Raw genomic sequence first — 25,716 nt, forward strand, 5'->3', positions numbered from 1 at the left:
AGGGTAAAAATAACCTGCATACATCTTAGGAAAGTTACTTGCTAGTTAGCATTTTCAATATAAATCTCAAGATTCTTGAAACTCTAGTATATGGATGGATAGAGTTATACAGAGTCCAGAAAATTGAAATGTTTTGCCACCTTGGCAGGCAAGAGGTTGCCTGCTTGCCCAGGTATTCTGGTTACAGGCCATGGGATCCCTGCCCTTCTTGTATTAGGGAAAACCCAGATGGAGTAGTGGGTGTAACAGTGTTGTCTTCCATCATCAGGAGGTTGCACTGATTTAAGAAAGCATTAAGAACTTTACCATTGACTTCTATAGATCATGTCTTACATTGTGAGGTATATTCTAACAGCCTTCCTCTTTTCAGTGTGCCTACCAGAGTAATGTTATTTTTGTTTCATCTGGCTAGCTTTCAGAGTTTTGAAGATTCCTGAGGTTCTTTTCTTTCATTGGATAAGTGACAAATTAGAGAATAGGCATAAGGCCCTTTGAGCTCCAGGCTGGGGATCTGTCTGCTGGGAAACTCTCTTTGTCAACTGCTTTTATCCCAAATAACTAAATCAGTCAAACAATGAATATCAGGCTTCAATTATTATTCACCAGCCGTGTTTCATATATGTTTCTTCACCTGGATTGCGTGGAACAGATCCAACTGATTCTCTTCACAGTCCTTGTTACTCAGCCTTTGGGGTTAGAATACTCATTGTACAGCCTGAAGCTCTCCTAGTATTGACAATGATGATTATGTTTTCATTGTTTTGAGGGGGATATATCAGATAACTAACTGCAGACTATGATTTCACTGCCTGCAATTTTTCGCCTGAGGTGCTACACAGCTGTACCATGTCCTAGTGGAGTCAGAAAACTTTCAACTCCCTACTGAGTGAAACTATTACAAAAAGACTAATATTAATGTCATCAGCAAGGAAGTTTATCATAAGTGATGACACAATATAGGCTCACTCAGGATGTTTACCAGAGCAACAGTTGCCAAGCAGATAAAGTATGTTTGAAAGAGGCATTAGCAGAGTTTTTGTCTTCCTACAGCAACTGATAAGGAGTGAAGCATATTTCTCGTACTTACTTGCATTTTGAGTGACCCTATGAATGCTTGATTTATTAATAGCACCACCCCACCCCCATTTTCTTAAATTAGTAGCCAAGAGAGCTATCAATTAAGAGACTTAAGATTTTTGCCCATCAGTAAACTGATACAATGACTTGGGTGACCAGTTGGCAGATTCCTTGAGAACAACAATTTAGAAGGAGGTCAACAGCTTGAGCTTTGTCCCACATCCCATTTCCATTGTGCACTTCCAGAAGTAATGCAGAAATGGAAGGAATACATGTTAACAGTTGGTGGAGAAAGGAGAACCTTCTACTGCAGTGTATCCCTGTCTGCCTTCTGTGTGTACCTCCAGCCACATCTCTCTCCTTCAGCCGTCCACTTGGACCTCAAGGTTAGCAAGGCTGTCTCATGACTTTTTATGTAGTTAGCAGCACACAGGAAAGTGAGGAAGCTACACTCTTATTTGCTTTTTCAGACTGAGTTACTAGGTACTAAAATATAACTGTGTAGTAGAAACAGCTTAGACACAACTTCAAAGATAGGTCTGCTGTATACCTTTGGATCTGTGGAGAGTCATCTTCACTTTTTTGTCACCACACCCAACTACTAAGAATATTTTGTCTCTATTTATAGCAGGAACTCCCTGCAAACATGCAGGTAAATTCCTTTTAAAGTGTTTTCCAGGACTTTGCTATCTATAATAAGCCAGGTGCATGGAGAATTTTTTTCTCCCAGAATATCAGCTATCTATTAGGCATATAGTTATGTGGTTTTTTCTCTCCCATTAAAATTTTCAAGGCTTAGAACATTTTTCTATGCCAAACTGAAATGAAAATATGACATTTTAAAAAATTCTAGAGGGAAACTTTGGTCTAAGTTCCTTAAACCATCTATATGTATTGCAACCATGTAAACATTTAAATTTAACTTTCTTAAATTATTTCATTTTATTTTGTGCAAACTAATTATTTTAGTTTCAGAATGAAAGGCAGTTTCAAACTGAAAAACAAACCCCTTATTTTGCTTAATTTAAGTATCCACAAGGGATACTTTGAAAGCCAAAAATGTGTTTTATTCTCACTAAATCTGGAAATGTATTTCCTATAAATCATTGTAAGTTCACAACTTGGCAATACTCCAAAGAAAGTATTTCATCAGACAAATCCCAAGAACCTGTAAAGACTTACTTTCACTGTCATTATTTGGAAGACCCTTGCTTGTGGTGTAGGTGGCCTATTTCCAAATTTGTTTATCTACTCTTTAGAGAATGGTGTTTGACAGAACAAGAGTATAGTAACTGGGAGAACACAAAAGCAGCGCCCAGCCACACTGAATGATTACACATATTGCTTGATCCTTGGTGCTTTTTTGTTGGGATGGTAAAGGACTGCAGCTGCATAGACACAAGTTTGCTTAATTCACATGGATCTTGCAGAATTTGACTTCTAAATTTCGATCAGTATGTAATCATCCTGAGTCCTATTTTCCCAGCACAATTTTCCTTTCTTCATCAAGCCCTGAGGGATTCAAGTATAGGTGTGTTTTAATGATGTCGACACGTGTCTATTAGTGACTGTGGCTGGGATTAATGAATCATTTTGCATAACCTAGCAAACAGCTATCCAGCGGTTTTCATCACTGACTCGGGCTTTAGTCCAACTTCTGACATAAAGGCGAAAACTTCTGTATCCTGTTACAGTTGCCTGGGCTGCGAATTGCTTGAATGAAGTTTTTTACTAATAGGCTCTAAAAAAAGATGGAATACTCAGCAAATAATAATGCCTTCCAGGCCCATGTGTATTGTAGTGTATTAGGTAATCACTGAATGATACTTTTTATACATTTAATTTCTCACAGATGTCAAAATGGCAGTAATTGGGCTAACTTAGTGTATACGCTGACAAAATTTCTTGGATCTTAAAATGCTTCATGAATCCATCCCACGGGAAATTTTGTATCCAGAGGGCATTTCCTCAAGTCAGAAGTAAAATATGCATTCTTATTTAGCCATGAAGTAGTTTTCCTGAGAAACAATTAAAAAACCAATATAACTGGAGACAGGTCTGAACTGAAAGATAAGATGTGGACTGTCCAGACCTCCGCAGATATTAGGACTCATATGACCCAATTTCTAGATTTGCCTAGAGTTACTAGGATTTTCTTTTAAACAGGTTTTCATCTGTTTCCAATATGTCACTTTTCTCTACTTCGTTACTAACATGGATTTAAAGCAGGTGATAATATTCAAAATGTAGGTATCAGTGCTAAGCTAGTGGTTGTTCCTGTTCAGGAGCACAAGAATAAATAATCTGTAATTATAAGGAAACATTTACTCATGTGTATCTGCCTAAAGCTTGAAATAAGTTTAATAAATTTAGAACTAAGTTCTTATAATAAATGTAAATCCTATATTCTATTAAAACAAAAAAATGAAAACTATATCCACTGTGAAACGTCTAGTTCTGTCCCTGTTGTCAGTCCCAGTTTATCACATCCTGGTGACTAATCAATCATCTTGAACCGCAAACTGAAAAGGAAAATCCCCATGAAAACAGCACAGTAACATTTCCTCGTTGCCATGCAATTCAGACTGCGGTTTTACCAAGAAGTCTGTTAACATGTATTCTTCTACACATTGTCGTTTCAGTGGGCAGGGTTTTTGCAAATCTCCCACTTCATTTGCTTTGATGTAGCTCTGCAGTTGTTAAAATAGCTTCTCTTTTTTTTAAATATAAGACATCATCCACCCTGAGAATGAAACTCCTAGGTATCGTCTTGAAAACAATGAAAAACACAGAGCAGTGCATGAAATATCCATACACCAAAAATCTTTATGGAAAATCAGCTCCAATGGGAAGAGTTGCATGAGTCAGTGTTACTCATTATGCATAAGGGTTGCAGAATCAGGGTGGAAATAGAAATTGCACCTGGTTTCTTCCTGTGACAGTTTCTAACAAGCCTCTTGTATTAATAATCAGGGTGTAACTCACACTTCCATGACAGGACAATGCTCTTTAGTTTGCCTAAGATGATTCTATACCATCAGTGGGCTCTAGCTAGCAAATTGTCCAGGGAACTAAAGTTAGTGATTTTGGCTGACAAGTATTAATTGAACATGGTTTATATATGTGAATGGCAATAGCCAATAGAGAAAGGTTTGCATGCAGCTGCTTGGGACAGGGCATCAAAAATCCCAGAAAAGATGGAGAGAAATGGCCTGTGTGGAAGCTAATGTTCTCCATGCCCATAACACTCAGCACAGACTTAGGGGCATTCCATGACTTTGGATTGTGTCACCCAATCTCATGGTCTGGATGAGATAAATGATGATGACAATTCACACATGTTTAGTACTTTTGCTTTTTTAAAGAGCTAGTATTAAACAGCTGTAGCAAATTATGTGGATGTCAGGGAAGGATCATGGCCTGTCAGCACCCAAAGACAGACAGCTCTGAGAGGGGGCAGGAGAGAAGGTTTGGGTGCTGTTTGGGATGTCACTGAAAGTCCACTCTGAATCACTCCTTTAAGCTTCAAAATGATTAAAGGGATCAGTAATAGTTTGTCACACAATTGTATTGCCTTGTCTCTCGAAACAGAGCAAAAATCCATCTTTTGCATAACTGTGTTAAAGCCAGTTAAGTAACATCAATAAAAAGTAATAGATTTGATCTTCCTGCACTATGGGAAAAGATAGAATTTGAGTTTAGATTTGTTTTTGGCAATCATGTTTCTTCCTTAACTCAAAATTAGTCTATAAGCCTCACCACGGGGAAAAGAATTTAAGGTATTAATTTGGTTTAGACTCCACCTTTTATTTTTGTTAAGTTTTCTATTGATATGATTGGAAGTTTTTTCACTACTTCAATTAAGGATCCTCATTGTCTGGACATTAAAATATGAGACTATAAAGTAAAAATACTGTGCTACCAGACAGATCTGGGTTGCATGCTCTGCATTTGTATTTTGTCATTTTTAAAATGTGGTAATTACTGTCTTCAAAAACTAGATGTTGAATTTACGCAATGTGCTTAGACTGTGAAATATTGTGTGAGTTTTAGGTACTGTGATAGTCCTTTTCCTGTATTCACTTCTTCATGAACAGAGTGTCTATACTACAGCATTGGTACATTTTTAATAGTAGGCGTAGAAGATATCATCAAAGTGAAAACAAACATGCTGTCTCAGCATTACTTTAGGGCACAGTGCCAAGGAATTGGATGGCCTTAAACCCAGTTTTGAGAATTGGATTGCCACATTTTTCCTGGGGTTTCCTGGACACCCACGTGATCTCTCATGCTGCATGAGCAAGGCTTCCTGAGAGCTTTGGCCCTCCTGTGTGGGCATGCAGTGCAATTGGGCAGCACATGTGCAATAAGCCTGATACTTCCCAGAAGTGTCCTGGTGTGCAGTGTACACACTGTAGATCCAGGTTAAGCATTTCCATGAAAAATGTACACATGCATAGGCATGTAGCCTACAAGTAGTTCCATTAAGCCTGTTTGTGTATATTACTGTTGAAGTCTAAGGAATTGACTCTCTTGGTGGAATTCTGACTATTACTGAGTACCTGGGTGTTAATGGAGCATATATTGTAGTGTTTAAAACTATGAATGGGCTGAGGTTTGATGACAGCTAAATGAACTCACTCTAAACAAAAGTGAACTTCACTTTGTGATTCAGTGACTATAGGATTAACTGCTATCAAATGCCACCCAGTGCAAGTGTATGTGGTATCTGCTTTCATAGTTCTTCAGAAATTAGCCTAAAGTTATCAGAAAAGGTGTTGATGTTTCAAGCAAATCTATCTCCAAGAACACTGAGCCTGTTACGTTTAGTAATCAAACAGAACTTTGTGATCTGATCCCCAAATATAATATTAAGTCTTGGACTTCACAGAGTATATTTCATTATTAACAAATTTCGACCTGTTTTGTTCTACAGGGAAGAGAGAATCAAGAAGGAAAAACCAAAGAGAAGCCTTTTTCTTGTCTAGGTCATTTATGTTTAATACAGCTACTGACTGGACAACTTCCAAGATAATGTCGGTCTTTGAATATGAAACATTTGTAGCCGAAGTAGAAGTCACTTGCATGGCAGCTGCAAGAGCAGCTCCATCCCATAGCAGTAGCCAAGGAGTGGCAGAAGGGCCACATCCTTCTATGCAGAGCAGCTATTCATTGTGCTGTTATAAGGAAATATCTATTGGGATCTGCATCCTGTGGTTTCTTGACTACATCTGTGACACTGTGCATATGTGGTGATGACTTTTCAGCATGTGGTGGTGTTCAGTCAGGAGTGTGGCCACAGAAGGTCTCAAGTCCATCAACTATTCCCAGGACCAGTGCTGTGCACATCTACATCTGGCACTTGTGGGGAGCACTGTCACAATTTCAGAATCATGTGTGGGAACTTGCTGAAACTAACCCCTGTTGCAGGACATTAAGTCCCCCAGGAAAGAGAAAGGTATTTTTTGGTGTCCTCTTCCATACAGGTTCCTCATTCTTGCCTTCAAAACCTCTTATGACATGTCTGTCATCAGAGAAATTTCTACAGAACTATTTTTCCCTGGAAGAAGAAAACAACTGTGTCAAACAAAAAGGCATTTTGAGAGAATGTTAGTCCTGCCTAAATTTTACAAAACTAAAAATTATGTGTTCTTGATTTTTTAATAACATATGATAATACAAACACTAAGAATTGTAATCAGCAAGGCTGTTAAACAGCTCTGCAATGTATATTGATTTTGTCTAAATTGAAATTTTTTTCTTCAGCCAAAATCCTGGTCAAGGTGCAGGGGGTGGGGGGGAGGGAGCAGAGATACTTTGTACATTCTTTTTGGGGAAAGGCAATCCAAGTAACCATAATGGTTAATTGTGTTGCCTGTGGTAAAAGTATTCAAGGTTGGACGCACGGCTTTTGAGCTCCTTTGGTCAAGCAAACATCAATACTATTGGACTCTACCCAAGCTATGAATAATGATTGTCTTCTCATACATCATACAGTCTGGGTTTAATCTGGTGTTTTATCTCCTTGATTGTTTCCTGTGAGCTACGTAAAGGAATGTTCCCTGCAGTTTACACTTAGTAGATACACTATACATAGAATAACGTCAGTTTGCCAATGAACAAAAGTAATTGAAGAAAGAGTGCATGCCTTATTTACTATCATTTGCTTTCACATCTATACTATATAAGAAAATAGACTGTCAAGCAAAAATGACATTAGGAAAGTTGCTTGTTCACATAGTATGTGTATGAATTGCATTTCAGGTCCTTCAGAAAAGCAGTTATTATATGTCTTTTATTTTTTCAAATAGATGGTATAAACACACCCTTTTAATATTTGGAGGAGACTAGTCTATTTTTCCCTTTCTTGCACATGGAACTTCCACTAAAAATAAGATAAAAATGAGTCATGCTCCTCTTTTCACTGGGAATAATAGGCTACTCCTATTAAGTGTGCTTTGCTGTTGTCATTCTAGTCTGGAGTTGCAATTGCTTTTTTTCTCTAGAGGGAAAGGTGGGGCAAAAGCAAAGTTAATTCATATTTCTTGGAAGTGTCCTGTTCTTCCCTGATTTTTCTCTATGCACATGATTGTTCTTATTTGTACTGTTATTATTATTGGTAATATTATTATTATTAACTCTTTTTTAGCTGCTCCTGTTAAAAAAAGATGACAACTGATATTTATTTTTTCTCTCATTTTATCAGTCACAGACTTTCCCTGGATTATGCCATTTTCCCACTTGTTGCATTATGTAGGCAGTATTTTTCCAACAAAAAGATGAATGGAGGATGATCTCCTCAGAACCTTATGCCTTTCATTCAGTGTCTCTAATGATTTGGATGAGGTGCTCCCCTCACTCAGGATTTGCAAATACTGCTTGTTCAGGTTTGCCAGGCTTGTGGCCAGAAAATGAATTGTATGTAACTGTATTTTTTTTAAATTTTATCCTCATACAGTTTGCCATTGAAATTTACTTCCATGTGCAAGCCTTTACAGTATTATTAAGTTAAAATCCATCCAAGATAACCTTTAACATTAAATGAACACTGCAGTACATATTGAAACTCTGACATGAGTTGGCAGTAAGATGTTTGTGCGAGAGCATGAACTCAGCCAGAAGCAGCCTTTCAAAATGGAGGGAAATATTGTCAGATGAATGAACAGGTGGCAAGAAATTAATTCATGTGAACTCTTATATAATGTGTATTTGACACTTCTTTATCTGCCCCAGCAGGCTGAATATGAAGAGTTTAAAGATTATCTTTCAGGGAGTATTTAACAACATAATGTTGTTCTAGTTCAGACTTACTTATTTTTTGTCTCAGGTAGTCTCTTATCTCAAGGAGATCATGAAAATCAAACCACTTTCTGCTTACGTAATAGGAACATGTTACTTGAACTGGTTCTGAAACTGGGGATTGACATATAAATTCATAAACTGTAAAGGGATCACAATAAGATAATTAAAGAACTTAACGATCACAAAACCTCTTATTATACCCCATTTCATCTTTAAAAAAATCTGTTATGAATGAAATATTTTATTTTCAAGTACATCTGACTATTCACCTAGTTTTGCAGCAGTGTGGCTTCCAAGATTTCACAAAGTGTATCATCTGCAGGTTATTGTTAATGGAATGTTAAAAGTGCTAGATATCTCACAAAAACATGTTGTATTGCTATTTTTGGAAAGGCTGAAGATTTGGCTGGTGCCTCAGTGCGAAGAGGGGAAGTATGAAGAACATGATTGAAAGTGCTTTTTCTGGATGAATTGGTAGCTGCTGCTTCTTGCTGGTTTACATTGAAAGTACTATACTTGAAAATAAACAATTTCCATGTCTTCAGTGAAGCATTAGGTCTAACAATTTGTAACACCTTTTTTTTCTTTTCCTTTGATAACAGAATTCAATGTAAGCTGCAGATATGGAGGAGTTTTTCATGTTGAGAAAAATGGTCGCTACAGTCTCACACGACCTGAAGCAGACAAACTCTGCAGAGCTCTCAACAGTACCTTGGCAACACTAGAACAGCTGAAGAAAGCTCATGAACTTGGATTTGAAACTTGCAGGTAACGAAATTCTTGAAAAAATAAGATACCATGACAAGTCCATCCATCCATGCTATAGTGTAATAATTACATTTAACTTCCTATAGCTGTTAAGATGGTCATAGCAGTTAAATAAGTTATATTGTGTAATGAACAAAACATCTTTGCGCACGTGTATGTTTGTTCTGGGTCCAGTAATAAATAAGTCCTTGATGCATATAGTTTTTACCACTTATCTTTTAAAAAATCATAACCTCTCACAGATAAAATCTAAAGGTAACAAAACATTGACAGTATAATAAACTAATCAGGAAGATGTTCAGATCATACTGTATCACTGAGTAATGAGTAAGATAAGTATGTGAAAAGTAAGGACCTAATGTAAGGTCAAAGACTGAAGATGGTATATATGGTATACAAAACTCTGTCTTGTCAAGGAAAAGTAAAAAGCAGCAAGTGGTACCACGAGGAATGAACTCTTGGCATCCCATGAAAAAATGGCCACAGTATTAGTGCATCCTTATAATCTGTGAATGGAGAAGTTTCAGAAGACAGACAGTAATTATTAAAAACCCAAAACCACATTGTCAAGTGACTTAATTACCCTCTGTAAGTAATGATGTAATACAACAAAATCTGTAACAAAGATGTCATCAAGATGAAATATTTTCCCTAAGGATACCCTCTGTTTGAATGCTAATCGAGTCGATACAGTCCTGTGGTCTGTAAATACATCAGACTAGATGAACACTTGATCTTGCTTTAAAAATACATAATAAATTTACTATGCACAGTGCTTTGAAAACTTTCTTATGCATATAAGTGTCATACACTGCTTTTGATGACATCCTGTGATGTTCATTTTCACAAGTATTATGGCGGTGAAAGATGTGGACAAAATTGTCAGAGAACAGTGGACAGAGAATTCTTACTGGATTCTTCTGTGAGAAGTGGGTGTAATTCAAAATTGTACAACATAAAAACTATAAACAGTTCTTTACTCTGAGAGAAAAGTCCTTCATAACATAGTAAGCATGTTCTTTTTTTCTGACATTAGCATATGAACATACGTAGCAGTCTGAATTGCCCAGCACTACATAATATGTAGAGATCAAATCCTAACGAATCCCTAGGGGTAGAGATTTCTAGTGCTAGCAATTATGAGTATTCTACAATATGGAAAGTTTTTTCTGAAGTTAAAATATAGAGCTAATTGAAAGAAGAAGATGGATTTTTTTTTTCAGTGGGGAGCTGAATTTTTTTGTTAATTTTACAATTTTCCCTAATTCGGAGTTTACCAGAGGACAAATTTGGATATGTAAGGCATACAGATAGGATTCCTTCCTCCTGGTCAACCCTGCCTCTTACTTTCATTTGTTGATCCTTTGCTAGAGGTTCTTGTCAGTGAGCCTTAGCTCTTATCAAGCTTGAGTAGGACAGGAAAAATATACTGTATATAATCATCAAGATACGTGTCAAATGGTGAGTGAATAAGATGAATCAACAGAGCATAACACAACTAGGTCAATAATATTTTATAAGGTGTCAGTTGGGAGTGTGAGTAAAGTAATTTATAATTCCACCTACAAGAGACTTTCAGAATTACAAGTATCTGAACATTAGACGTGTAACTGGAATGATGTTCATAGATAAAAAACTGCAAAGCTATGACATTTACTCCTCCATGACAAATCATACCTCTCAAGAAGTGAAACAAAACCCAAATCAAGCCCCAGTTCTTATTACAATTCTATCACATCTCCCAGTTAAATACATTAGAATCAATCGTTGCAGGATTGCAAAATAGTAGTAATGCATTGTACCTAGTGTAACTACAGTCCTCACTGAAATATGTGAGCTCTGTACACAATAACCACATTGTTCTACTGAAAGATAGAGTCAGAATTTGTGGATGAATGACTGCTGTATTTGAATATTTTACTAAGCTGTCAGTTTTTGCAGAAAATGATATGTGTTACAATCATTCTTTAAATTTGCTCAGGTACCATAAATTGAGCCCCCAACATTTCACTTCTGTGTGGAATGTCACTGAGCATTATGTTACATCAAAGCAATTAAAATGTGAATCCCCTAAAGGAAAAACAATCCAGTTTTTAGTGTCAGGTAATACAACCTCCCACTGGACAAAAAGTGCACTTGCTTCCCTCACTTTCACTACCTTGCTCTGGAATCAATTGCTCTAGCTAATAAGATGCTTATTTAGTTAAAATGGGTTAAATTCTAGAAATTACTTATGAAACAGTGTTGAGTGGTGGGAGACTGATGTAGCTACCTGTGAGAAAGGAACACCTGAACGAAAAAGGAACAAAAAAGTATACATAAATGCATACACTTTAAAAAAATTATGGCTTCTTTGTAGCTTCTTCATGTTTGAGGTACCATCTGTTATAGTAAGTAATATGGTTTATTTACCTCTGTCCTTCACAGGTATGGTTTTGTAGTGGGGCATATTGTTATCCCACGAATCAAACCCTATCATCTTTGTGCAGCAAACCATACTGGCATTTACAAGCTTCCAGCAAATACAACTGGTCGATATGATGCATATTGTTACAATGAGACAGGTATGTAGGTGATTTCATGATGTATTTTAGAAAGAGATTAACTAAAATTAATATATGTAATCTCCTATTTAAGGTACTGAAGTGAAGGCTTCTATAATAAACATAATCTCTTTTTCAGCTGAGGAGAAATACACTTTTTCAAACTCTGGAATTGTGACTATCAAGCCATTTTGTTATTGGTGTGTTTTGACCTAAACTTTTTTTCTGCCTTTGGGAGTAACTTAGTAGCTCAGAACAGTTCATTATATAGGCTTAGTGAAGTGAACCACTGCAGCAGTAAATCTGAAAGACATAACTGTTGTCAGTGCTGGCATTCAGCTCTTCTGTTCATGTGCACATGAGCTTCTATAGCCAAAAGCAGTTACTTGTGTTAAGGAATACTAGGAGTGGCTGCCACCTGCAGCAGCGAGGGCCATCCCAGGCCTGTGGACATGGCTGCTGCTCTCCTGTTTGTAGGTTCATTCAGTATTTGCTTAGGCAAATCTCTATTCAGACATTAGGCAGCTAGATAGCAATGTGGGTCGGAAGCTGACCACTTTCATCTAAGGTTTTGAACTTTTTAGTAGATGGAAATATTTTATTAAATTACTAGGAAAATGTAGGTAGTCCATGACAGATGCTGAACACAATATTTTAAGATAAAATCTGGACTAACTTCAAGTGGCTTGAGTTTCAGTAGATTGTGACATTCACAGACAGTTGTTACAGAAAGCTGTAGGAAAAAATCATTCATGATTTAGGTAGCAGTGACATCTTCTGATTTCATTCTTGGTAGTCATATAATTAAAAATCTTTGCATTGGCATAGTATGTGAACTGCCATCCTCTGACAGTCGCACATGACTATTCTGCTGCTCCAGTGATGTCCATTACCCTCAGAGCTTTATAACTCCACTCAAGTATTATTCTCTTCCAGCAGTATGATCAGGTAGCTTACACATTGGCCCCAAATGTGGCACTTCAGCCCACTGGAGGAAGTGGTGCTCACCAGACCAGGGCACGCTCTGCCTGTGCAGAGCCCTCCATGGAGAGGGCAGTCTCTCTAGTTAGGGAGGGTTAGGGTTGCCACTTCCACCATGACAATGGGGCTGCCTGCATTGAAACGGGGTCATAAGGCTGTTTTAACTGACATTGACTGCAACTGTTTTCTGGAATGGCTAAGGAAATGGAGAATCTAATCGTTAGCTGACAGAACTAACAATATTGAAGTGTCCCACCTGGGAAGGAGCAAAAAGGGAAAGTAGGTACATCAGTGAATAATATTTGTTTGGAAATTTGTTTCCAATTGTCCTCATCTGAAGCTGATGTTTTGTGATTATGTACAATTAATAGGGGTATATATGTGACTTTTTAATTCATTTTCCCAAATTAATACTTTCTATTTTCCTTCTTTCACAGAAACAAGAGACATAGGGTGTGAGCCAGTCGAAAAACTAAATACTTCTCTCCTCAGTAATCAAGATGAAATAGGTACTGTACTGATTAGAAAGACATGCACTTGCTCAGTTTTTAGTATCTGGTTATCTTTTTTTTACATAAACAAATACTGATATTAAAAAATCAAGCCAAATATAAGAAAAAGAAGTTAAGAGATGTTCAACAGAAATTAAAACAATTAGTCACTTCTTTTTCCGTAAATCTTATGGAGCTTTGTTTGTTTCAGGGTGCTAGCAAACACTTTTTTATATAGGTATTTGACATTTTTAGCATCTCAGAGCAGGTAATATCTCTTTGACACGTAGGACTTGGCTTAAGACAACAACCTTTCTATATCTCATTTGAGCTTTTTGTTAGAAAAGCAGCTGGAAGTGGAAGAAAATGCTCATAATAAATTATTTGTTGCAATTCTAAAATTCTGCTTGACTTTACAAATGCCAAGATTTTATGTTAAAACCAAACTGTTTGATGAAATAAGTGATGCAGGGTAGGCCCTACATATTTGAGAAATATGTAAACTAACATATATACATTAGATGTTTTAGTGAAGTATCTAGACAGGTTAGATAGGATGGCAAAAATGGATGAACTGGTATTAATTCACAAGTGTTTCTCTTTATCTTTTTTGTTGTTGTAGAACTAAAACTGTTTAGCATTACTGAAATATAGCTATGTAGCTCCTTGACAGTAGCTGCTTAATTCCCTCTTTCCACAGTCATTGACAATGCAGATGGCTCACGTTATAATGCAGATGGCACACGTCATACCAGTGGAGAGTCCTCAACTTCAGGTGCAGATGATGAAAATGTAGGTAGTGGATCAACTCATGAGACAACTCCCATGGATATCTCCATCAGGAGATCCAGCCCCTCATATTATGGAAGTGCTACTCCAGTCTCACAGCTGCCAGATCACACTTCTGGAGGGGGTGAAAAAGGAACTCCTGGAAAAGACTATGGTAAGGACAGTAGGTTGCCCTTGAATATAAGTGAGTGAAAGATTACATTGATAGTTAAAGGATATAATGAGGGATTGAAAAGTACCATCTCTAATTTGTATTCAGGAGAAAAAAAAAGAGAGAATGTGTGTCTTTGAAAGAAAACTGAGGCATTCTAAATTTCTAAGGATTTTTTTGATTGCATGTGAGTATGAAGCATATGTAGAGATAAGGATAACATTCTTATCTGTTTTCTAAATAAATTGACATTAAATAATAAGAATGAGGAGGAGTTTACAATAGAAGAGATTTCTCTTTGTATAAATACAGGAGATTTTTTAGGACATCATCTTACTACGGCATATTAGAGAATGCTTAGGGAGATAGATATGTCAAATTAAAATGTTATTGATAACTTCTTTTAGGTGGTAAAGCCAAATTCAAATTTTATGAAGCCCTACCAAATAGAAATGCCATAATCTTTTCTATGTATTTTATTTCATCTTTTATGTTTCTTGTGTGGATGAAATTATCTGAAGTCTGAAAGACTAGCTCCAATTGAAGCTAAGGGATACAAATATAAGTCATTCTCTAAGGACAGTAAAGTTTACTGTGTGACTACAGGCCATTTATCAAATCACTCGTAACTTACCAGTGAAGGATAACAGTATTTTGCATCACTATAATTAAAAATAAAAAAAAGAACAGAAGCATTAGGATTATAAAATCACTCTTCACTTGTGGTATACTCATGATATGTTATGCTTGTTTTTCCATATAGTTAGCATCATGAATGGTAAATCCTAACATTTTTTTTCCTAAGGACTAGGATCAGAACCATTCCCTGAGGTGTATGCTGTGTATTTGAACTGGTTGCCATTACAGCTGTTATCAACTCTGCTTGCATGCAGAGTATAAATTTTTGGACTAAATCTCAGAATATATCTCAGTAGAGGGGAATACAAATAGCTTCATTCATTGCTCTAGAATCCCTGTCCACATGGTATACATGTAGCATTTAAATCTTGTATCACGTGAACAGATCATTGCCAGAATATTCATTATCACTGTAATACATACTCCTCTTGAAATAATCTGTAAGGTGATATCCTTACTATGTTAGTAAAGTAGGGTTATGTGGGGTTGAATTATGAGAGGAATCTAGTCTGTATCTTTCTTCTCTCTTGGACCAATAAATGAGGAATGAAGCTTGCAGTATAGAATAACTGAAGTACTCCTAAATACTGTATTGCAACTCAGCTAATGAAATAGTAATGATTTATCCATCACCATACAGATTATGAAGTTCCATCTCTATCACCTGACATCTCTTTCGGGACAGTGGCTGATGATTTCCATGAAGAAGATGGTGGACATTATCATGCTACTACTAGTAAGATTTACATTTCATAACAATTACATTAAATATAGATTGCATTAAAACTGCTTTGTTCTTCCAGAAGGGCATTCTGGTAAGTGATGAGGTGTACAACATTTCAAGTATTGGAAAGACATTGAAAGACACTACTTTCCAAACTGGTTAAATCAGAAATTAATTTCACTCTCTGGGACAGTGGGAAAAAAAAATCATTTACAGTGTGTTTAATTCAATGCTTATACATGAGCTCAGAAAGATTGTTGCTTTATATTTTCCACTGCTGTTTTATCACACCTGTTTGCTCTCTGAGGCATCACAAATTAGTACAACCAATTATTACTTGAAGTCAATTTATGTCTGAGGTAGAAAAGGACATTTTTGTCAATTTGGGATAAAAGTCTCTGTTATTCTAATATATTTATGGTTGTGAGTGTAGGTAATCTGTGTCAAAAACATGGCCTCGCTAACCAAAGCAATCCTTTATATGGTTCCAATTGCCAAGCCATTTGTGCACTGCAAAAATTAATTTCACCCTTGTTGTTGGCAGTATGCATGAGAGAAAATTGGGGCTCCATTTTTCTCAGCTTTGTCCTTAAATAGCTTTGTTGAATCAGAAAAACTGCTTGTGATGTTTTTATCAAATATGTAATGCATGGCAGCTACAACAAATAAAAAGCTTTTGAAGTCACCTTACACATGTTAAAGTGGAAGTAATGTACATATGTTCACATTAGTTCTTAAGTTTAGAGTGATAAAGATCTTTGCCCCAGAAAATAAAGCGAACCCAAAGGGAGAAGATTTTAATTACACACAGGAAATCTACAGAGGCATGTTGTAGTAAAGATTGAACTGATAGACATGAAAGTTTCTTCCTATTGGCTCTTTTTTTTTTCCCCACGAAGGAAATTCATGAAAGTGAGGAACTTGCTTGATTGTCTGTTGGTTGCTGATAGATGGTCAAAAGGTCTATGTGATTTGGGAGGGTGGTGCCCTCGTCACTGTATTTAGACATGACAGGACAGAGTAAGAATGATCATTTGTTTTACACAGTTAGCAAAAGCCTTGCTAGAAGACATAAATCACTAAAACCAAGCATCTTGTCTCAGAGGATGTGAAGGTTAGTAATAGCTTATAAATATGTAGATAGAAAAAGAAATATTAGGTTGATTTTACCCCAAACCTTGAAAGAAAGTAGAAAATTTTCTGGCGCTTGTTTCAAGCAAAAGCTTTTATTACAAAATATTGCCTGTAAGGGGGTGAGGCGTGGAGGAAATTCCACCTTCTTATGTATTTGCTTTTGTATGCATGCGTGACTTAGTGTTTCCTTGTACGGGTGTTTCTATATGCCCTGCAAAAACCTGTGCATTTTTTCCAGGCAGGAAACTTTCTGTTTTCGTTTTACTACTTGATTATCAAATGTATTGATTCTAGATATATATGTCCCTTTCTGTTGCTAACAGTTCTCTCTCATGAGCATGACTATTTTACAGAGGGAAAACTAGAGGTATTTAAGATTTAAAAAAATCAAAATAACTATAAAGCAATGTAATAAAATATGTCAATACTGATATATGTGTATCACAGAAGTGATGGCATTGGCATCATTGTTTACTGGTTTAGGATTGATAGATTGGTTCTCTGGGAAAAAAAGTTATGAAAGTAGTGCACCTGGGCTTTTCTGATAGATTTAGCAACATCAGCAACATCACTTTAAAACCAAAGAGACTCAGTTAGTTTTATTTTGCTGCATTACAAATGAATCAATAACTTAGCACTCCTTTCAGAAAGAAGTTAAGTATAAGCTGAGCATCTCTGTGAGAAGTCATCAAATATTCAGTAGTGTAGGAGAAAGTTACATGGAGAACAATCAAAAAAAGAAGATGAAGCTGTACTCCAATATCTGCTATTTAGGTTGCATAGCAATGCAGGCTCATTGGAGTATCCAGTTTAATTTCCCAGGGAAAAATCCCACAGACAGGAAAGTAGAAAATTAAGAAATAAGTAAAGAACACTATTTGTCATATATCTTCTGACAGATGGCTAAAAATATATCTATCTAATTCTATAGTGTGTTAAAATGAGAAACAAAACTGATGTCTCTCCATCTATATTACACACCATTTGTAAAGTTAAAGTTTTGTGAAAAGGTATCTGGCTTAATCTAAAGACTTCTTTGCTACGGGTTTGAAATGAACAATATTCACAGCTCCTTGTTTTTCAGACAATACCCTTTTGGTATTTCTCTGGATTTAGACATTGTTGGTGATGTTCTCCATCAAGTTAATGGTCCAGATTAATACAGCACTTAGCCATCAACTTCCTCTCCTGGATGAAAAAAGTTTCTTTGTTAGTAACAAATTATGATTCATCTGTAGGTGTGCCAGGAATCAGATGTAAAATTCTGTTACTGAACAATGAAATACCCTTCTAAGTTATCAGAGCAACCTACTCAAACAGTAACTGTGACTGATTTTGTTCATCCATATGTAATAGACACTTTTATTTCTATTTACATGCCAATACCCATTTGGCTCGCCTAGCACAATGGATGAAAACGCTGTAGATTCCTCTAATTTTTCTGAGCAGAAATCTCTTTCCATCTGAAAATGCCTGTCACAAAACTCTGGAATTGACTATTTGATACGCTCTGATCTGAGAAAATATTGTGCATTGGTCATGTGATAGGAATAAAGCTGCATCTCTCACTCTTCACGCTATGCTGGCGCCTACTCTGAAAAGCGTTTCTGGTGTGGATTTAGCTGACAGCATCAGGCTAAGGGGAGTGCATGTGTCCTTTGAGTGGAATAGCTGCAGTTCTGAGCCCCGGTCTCTGACAGCATTGGCTTCTTGAGGTTCTCAGTAGCAGAGCAGTTTTCTTCTCTGGATGTGCTTATCTGTGGGTCACCTTTTTGCCTGACATGGATACTTCTTTCACCTTTTGTATGTGATTTTATGTCATCTTGGTGGATGTTCCTCATTCTGGAGCCTAAGGCTATCTACTCTCTCCTGCTGTCAAAGCCTGTGAGGAGCTCATTAACCTTATGGCATGTGAAGAGCTAGAGAAAACCCACAGGGCTTTTTGATGTCTCCTCTCAAGGCACTGTGTTCTTTCCTGGGACTGCCAGAAGTGCTTGCATCTAGCGATGTGTTTGAGGAATGTAATGATACCATGGATTCATACATTCGCCTTGCGCTCACATCCGTCTCTGTGGCATGAGGGTGCTCAGGGTGCTGGTGCTAGTGGACTTGACTGTCGTGGAGGAAAAGTGCTTCTCAAGAAATAATAACAAGATCTTGGTTAAATGGGCAATGTCCTAACAGCTCCAGGGCCTCGTCACGACGACCTAGAGAAAACCACCACCCAAACTTGGTGGAATCTGTTTCCAGACCACTGGTGGTGGTCAAATCCTGGAGAGAAGACGCACGAAGTCACACAGGCAACCAAGGGTAAAGAATGTCATGCTAAGAGGGCATTTTGATTAGGGGCTGAAAAGGACAGAGTATGGTTAATGCTGTGAGTGTGCAAAGGGTTCCACACTGGGGAACTTCAACAGGGCCATGGCAAAGTGGTGCATCCCTTCTGAGTGAAAAGGCCAGGAGTGATTTGGGCCATGGGAAGCACAGTTCTGTATATCCTCCTCTGTAATTGTAAGGCTGCATGCAGGGGAGGCAAAAAAGCCTAACTGCTGCCAGCAGAAGGCCTTGTGAGTTAGGGCTTCATGGCAGATTTAACATCACCACAGCAGATGTGACCTCCAGTGGCAATGGTTCAGATGATGAAGACTCTTCAGAGGAGACGATGTACCCAACACTGTTTCCTAGCTGGAGCAGGAATGTGGCCAAGGACAAGACTGCTACAAGTACGAGTAAGGAACTTGCTTTCTCTTTGGATGGTTTTTCCTTCTTCTTTTTCCTTTCACACTTGATGTTCCTCCTCCTTTGCCACATACATATTATGTGAAATTTGGATGATCTCCTCATCATCTGTTCCTTCAGAAATATCTCTTTTGTGATTGGAAAAATTATCTGTGGTCCATATTGATAAAAGTTATGTCTCTTCTATCACTACTTAAAATTACCACCTTATTTTCATACCTATTCAAATGTTTTCATTCACTTATGCTTTTCCAAGAAGAAAAAAGCTTATCTTTCTTTCTATTAATTTTTTTGAAGTGTTAAAGTAATTCTAGTTCATGCTATAGGTAATCTACAACTATTTAATACCAGACTTCCTGTCTGTGGAAGGAGTTGTTCAGGCATAATTTGAGGAGTCCAAACCCTAAGTGCCTTTTTCATTGGGAATTGTCAGTAAAACAGTCTCATATTTGCTCCCTTCTACACTCTTCTCATGCAGTCTTCTAACATTACCTCATTTATTTTGTGACCTCAGATGTCTAGGCATGATCCAACACAACAATTGAGGTATTTTAATACATAGCTTTATTTTCCTGATACGAATAGTCCCGCAGTCATCATCTGATAACTCTTTTTAAATTCAAAAGCCATCCATACCTGAAATAATTTTTTTCTGAAAACCAGAAAACCACCACATGTGAAGATCAAAGCCAAATGCTGCGTGTCACTAAAGCACACATCTGGTACTTGACTTTAAGACCAGAGAACGGCCCCAACCCAGAGGGGTTTTTTAACATAGAAGTTGCCATTGATGACTATACTCTAGTGCTCTTATTTGTACAAAAATAACAGTCTGTTCTGTTTCTGTAATTTTATTTAATTTAAGTACATCTTAATGTATCTGTTGTCTGTGCTCTTATTTACTCAACAGTGTTTATAGATCACTGTTTATAAGCATTTGATTTTTCTGGAGATAGTTTAGTATTTGCATTTTTTCAGCAGTGGTCTTTGTCATTAGAAGAAATTACAAAATCATCAAATCATCTTGCTTTGGGGCTTTTTATTCTTTTGCCTATGTTTTGGGTATTTCTGCTGTTAAGTTATTTATCTTTGAGGCTCTGCATTGGTAACTTATTCCACTGGTGTATTGCACTCCAAATACTTTCTATGGCCTAGCGGTGTCTGCACGCTACATGGGTGAAAATGTATACAGTCTCTGATCATAGACCGTTGTGGAAGTTTTATTTTATCTTTTTAATTTTATTATAACTTTCTTGACTAATATTGGTGACCTGCTGGTTGTCAAGGCGCTATCAGTTTTTTACCGTTCTTCGCTTTTGAGCTCAGTGCTGGATATTCTAACATCGTACTTTTTGAGTACTTCTTGGGTACTTAGCAAGCATGTTTTGCATGTATTGAGAAATCTACCATGTTCCTTAGGTCCAGCATTATTCTTCAAACATGAGTTTAAATGTCTATAACTGCTGTAATGGTTTTGCGTTACTTCTGCTATACATTATTCTTCTATTGCTTGTTTTCCCCATTCCTCTTGAGAAAATTTGCATCTATCCAATGCAAAGAAAAGAAGAACTGGTTTGATGTAAAGGGCTTTGATAAAAAGAGTAGAGAGGCTATAGTTAGGATGTGCATGAATTTCCATTTTCCATCACCTTTATGGCACACATGAACAGTGGTAGACTTAGAGCATAGTCAGCATTCAATCCTCCATTGTCCCAACAGCTGTGGACTCACAACACGAAACGCTTCCGGAAATCTCCACACAAGATCATTGGAATCCCACCTTCACAGATGAAGAGGAGCAGTATCCTAGCTCTTCTAGCAGGGGTAAAGCAATCAAGCATTTCAGATAATAGTTAGATTTGTGACTTAAATGTAACACTCATGGTGCAGCTGTTCATAATTCCCATACCATTAGCCTCAGTTTAGTGTAATGCCTTTACATTATTTGTGCTAGAGCCCTCAGAGGTGGCATCTCTCTGTTGTTCCAAGTCTATCTTTTGCATCTAAAGTTAGTTAATTGCCACTTTTCCTCACATTTCTGGTATTTTTAGATTTGCACTACCAGTAGTAAAATAGAACTGAGCAGACTGTAACTTCTGGTGACCCGCCTTGGTGAGAAAAAAAAAATCCCTTTTTCCATTTCAAAATTTTCAATTGTAAAATCTGAAGACAAAAGATAAAAAAGGGAGCTAGTGTTTCAAAATCATGAAATTTTCCTACAAAAATCATCCTCCAGATGAATGTGAACATTTTGCTATCAGTGCTAGTACCAGTAGCCTACTGAGATACCAAAGCATTCAAAGCTAGAAGCTTCTGTAGGCAAAGGCTTACAAAGTGCATTCTCAAGCTATTTTTGCTGTGCCTTTCTGGTTCTGAGCTTGTTTTGAACAGCGAAGGTTTATACAATTGTCATTAGAACAAGATTTGTAATCACCCAGAAATAATTTTTGTGGTAACTTTCTTTTATTTGTGATGTAATTTTAGATCAGTTGTAGTCATACATTAGTTAATATTAACTCTTTTTTTATAAGATGATACAGATGTATTAGGTTTAATTTTCATGAGTGGTCTCTATATGAATATTTCATTGCCTGAATGTGAAAATAAATATTCCTTCAGTTTTTCTCATTTTGGGAAGTAGCATAGGTTTCTCTAGCTGGTTTCTTAGCATATATAACAAGTCCAGCTCATTCTTTGCATGCTCTGATTAAGGACCTTTGCTTTACTTTTAATATATCACTCAACAGAAATGTTTGATACCTAAGGCAAATATATTTCTAGCTGAGTTCTAGTGCTCATCCTAGGTTTTTCTGATGTATCTTTTCCAAACCTGTCAATACTCAATAGAAAACCTCTTATGGTGGTGGTACTTCAGCTGCTTTCTGGCTGCGTCTTATGCTGTGTAAGCAAGAGCAAATTAAAGAGTGAGCAATTAATTTATTTTATTGGTAAGAACTTTAATTATTATTGAGTTCAAAATAAGTGTGCTTATCAACTTCGAATATATGAACCTACTTATTTCATCTTTCCAGTCTCAGAAGAAATTACAATTTCCTTTGAGCCAGCTTTGTAATTGTGTAATTGAGACATTAACTCAAAAGAGAAAGTTCATCCACTTTTTCACTGTAAAAACCCAGAATATGCAAACTCAGCAGTTAAGTCAATATTAATGAGTATGAAATAGAGGTGTAAGCTGTTGTTTCTGTGTGCTCTTCTGCTGCTTCTCCAATATCTTTTCTCTTCCACTGGTCATTCGGATACTTTCCAGCCCACCTAAATCTTCTTCTGATCCTGGTGATGGTTTTGTGTCATAGGGTTTCCAAAGGACTTCTTTTTCTTTCATCTTTCATTTCACATCAAATGCAACAACAAGAAAAAGCCAAAACACAAAAGCCAGGCACCTTTGCTATTAAACCATGATATGAGAATAATATGATTGATGATGGGTATTTTGATCATTATTGATTCAATCATCATCTTATCAGCACTAGTTACCAGTGAAAATGAAAAACATCAAGGACCAACCCAACATCCACTATCATACAGCATTCATTCTGGAGGGATCAGTCAAGAACAAAATCCTGCAAATACCACAGCGAGTATTGAACAACATGAATTTACTGTTGCAGGTGAAAATTATTTTGAAAAGGAATCTTCTCATACAGGTAATATTACAGGTTACATTTTAGTAAATTACCAAGTCTTTCTAAAGGTTTACTTTTAGGATTTTTTTTACTAATATTTTTGCATTCTGAGGCCATAGGAGAGATTCTGTGAATACCCCTGAGCAATTCTGATGTTATATTATTTTTAATTATTAAAAAATAATTTTAATTTTTAATTATTCTTCAGACCTGTCCCTGGGTGTTTTTTTCTCTTCTATTTGGCTTGCAGGTCAAGACCTTTAGTATTGTAACCTTCCATAACTGTCTCCTACATTTTGTGTTGTGTCTCATGCAGTCACAAGCTTTTAACAAGCTGTCTACCAGGGTTTTATCTGTAGGAAACAGAGAAGGTTTAATAATGTCTGTTGTATACTTCATTCACTGGGACCTGTGTTCACTCCCCTGTTGCAAGTCATTATCGGACCCAGGATTTCTTTTTTCAGTTTTTGTTAATATGGCAATTATATCTAAAAAAAAATTATCTAAAATGTCTACTCTCCTCACTTTTGAACTATGACAGTATGATACTGGTGATGAAGGGAAGAAAACAAAGCACAACGTAGAATAAGAAAGAGGCTTCTCTCTTCCATTCATTGAATGAATTGAAACATAAAAGACCAAATTATGCCTTAAAGCTAGTAACTGAAAATTGGCATATATTAGTTTCTGTTCCTGTGAGTGTACCAAGCTTACTAGTTAATTACAGATGTGCTGCCAATAGTCATCTACTCTTGCAAATTATTAAATACAGGTCTCTGAAGAGAAGTGTATCACAAACATAATTTAGATGCTGTTTCTGTTAATTCAACTGAATTTAATCTTATTAGCAAAAGTTTTGTGTAGGCTACTGTTTCAGTAGTGCCTAAGTCCACATTCCTCCAAGATATCAAGCCCAGATATGTCATCACCGTCCTTAAAAAATCTGGTGATGCAGTACAATGCAATATGAGATAGAGATATATATGTAAACACCGTACTGTGCCATACTTTACCACACTACACTGCACTATAGTACACTACGCTACGTTATACTACACTACTATAGCAATATGTAATGGCCTAGTTGCAATTCAAATTGTAACACACTGTGGCAAATTTCTTATTGTGTTGAAGGGGCTAAGGAGGGTTATACTTCCTATGCGATTCGGGTACTCTTTTGCTATAACTATCTAAAAAAACCTACAGATTGGTTGATATGGATAAGTTTTTTCTGAATAACTGCAATATCAAATATTCTCCAGTTGAATGCTGCCTTATCTAGGGTGTGCACTGTTCACAAATCTGTAGCATGTGCTAGCATTCCCCTCTGTCATACTTCCTTGTCTATTTTCCTGAAGATGCTGCAACTAATAAAACAGTGAATTTTCCAGGGGGAAAAATTGGATCTAGTCAATGCACTCAAATTCTGTGCTTAAAATCTTACTGATGGGTCATATCCTTGCATTTGTTTCTGCCTTTAAGGTTCTTAATTCTGAATCAGTGGATATCAGTTTGATATTCAACCAAAACAAAGTCAACAGCAAGATTCAGAGAAATACTTTCGAAAAACAATAAGATACCTTGATTCTGAAAAGCATATGTTTGGTTTGAGGAAGGAGTTGGTCCTACTGATGAGAGTAGGCAGCTTTTCTAAACATAAACCAGGATGAGAAGCAAATCTGCTTTACTTCTCTTTGCCATTAAATGTAGTAGACATGTGAGCAAGGCCTGTCATAGAGACAAGAACCGAAGAGGAGAATAATATGAGAAATGGATCTTTATATACTGAGTTCATAATTGCTTCACCATCATCATAACAGCTATGGTCTCCACCCATGGGGCCAAACAGAACGACTCCATGCAAGACCCATGGGTATATCCAGGTTGGGACAACGGAGAGGACTATGCAACACGGCCTTCTATAATGGATAGAACTATTCCTTCCAGAGGCAATAATCATGAGAAAGACTCTTCCACTACAGGTACTACTAATAATGTCAGTTATGTATACTGCATCACTTCTGTCTCTCAGATGGCCTGCATAAACTTGTAGACAGGGGTAATTACTAATCTCTTAAAATAACAGCATAAATTGTAGAAAGACTAGTTTTCTCTGTGCTCCATCTGGATGGTGGTGAGATGAAAGTTTTCTATTTTAGCTCTGTATAAAACATTTGTTCTTTCCTTGCCAACACCACTTTCAGTACTTTCCATTCCTTGGTGAAGCATGGCTATGAAATTGCATCCAAATCATTACATAAGTTATATTACTTTGTGTTGCCAAACTATCTTTATCTTAAAGTTGAATTCATACTTATGTATATTTGTATATCAACAGGTTATTGCATTTATTTGTGAATATTCATCTGGGGAAACAGTGTTCTTTTCACAGATTTTATCAAAATATTTGTCCCTCTGATTTACAGAATGATGGGAGAAACAAATTTAAAAAACTGACATGACAAAATATCATGATGCAATCTCATATAACATACTATTCATAACATTAAAATAATGTGCTAAAAACATGATATGGTCTCTTCTTCTGAAGACTGTCACTGAGATCTTTACATGTAGCCAGTGTCTTGCTCCAACATGGTGAGCAGAGATGTGATGCTTAATGATCTCTCAGAAGCCAGTGACAGGGTAGAAGAAGAAGGAGAGGCCTTCCTGTCTTCTCCCCTCCCTCTATGCTTTGAATGAGGAAGGTGGACGTGCTTTCTGGCTTGCTGTG

At 36.7% G+C, this 25,716-nt stretch overlaps 1 protein-coding gene across 4 annotated transcripts in view; it reads left to right on the forward strand.

The window, feature by feature from the left end:
* CD44 (CD44 molecule (Indian blood group)) overlaps positions 1-25,716 on the forward strand; it is a 45,741-nt gene that overhangs the window by 11,563 nt on the left and 8,462 nt on the right. For 2 of the 4 annotated variants that reach the window (XM_027703883.1, XM_027703891.1), the window contains exons 2-7: positions 8,982-9,147; positions 11,575-11,711; positions 13,109-13,180; positions 13,863-14,105; positions 15,382-15,477; positions 24,803-24,964. In XM_027703883.1, the coding sequence (XP_027559684.1) occupies positions 8,982-9,147; positions 11,575-11,711; positions 13,109-13,180; positions 13,863-14,105; positions 15,382-15,477; positions 24,803-24,964 (876 nt within the window). Of the gene's footprint in view, positions 1-8,981; positions 9,148-11,574; positions 11,712-13,108; positions 13,181-13,862; positions 14,106-15,381; positions 15,478-21,057; positions 21,163-22,823; positions 23,004-24,802; positions 24,965-25,716 lie in introns of all 4 variants that reach the window. The other 2 variants (XM_027703909.1, XM_027703901.1) reach the window with 2 other exon arrangements.

This window comes from Neopelma chrysocephalum, unplaced genomic scaffold (genome assembly GCF_003984885.1).
Source record: "Neopelma chrysocephalum unplaced genomic scaffold, ASM398488v2 Primary Assembly neopelma1_24, whole genome shotgun sequence".
Lineage (NCBI taxonomy): Eukaryota > Metazoa > Chordata > Aves > Passeriformes > Pipridae > Neopelma > Neopelma chrysocephalum.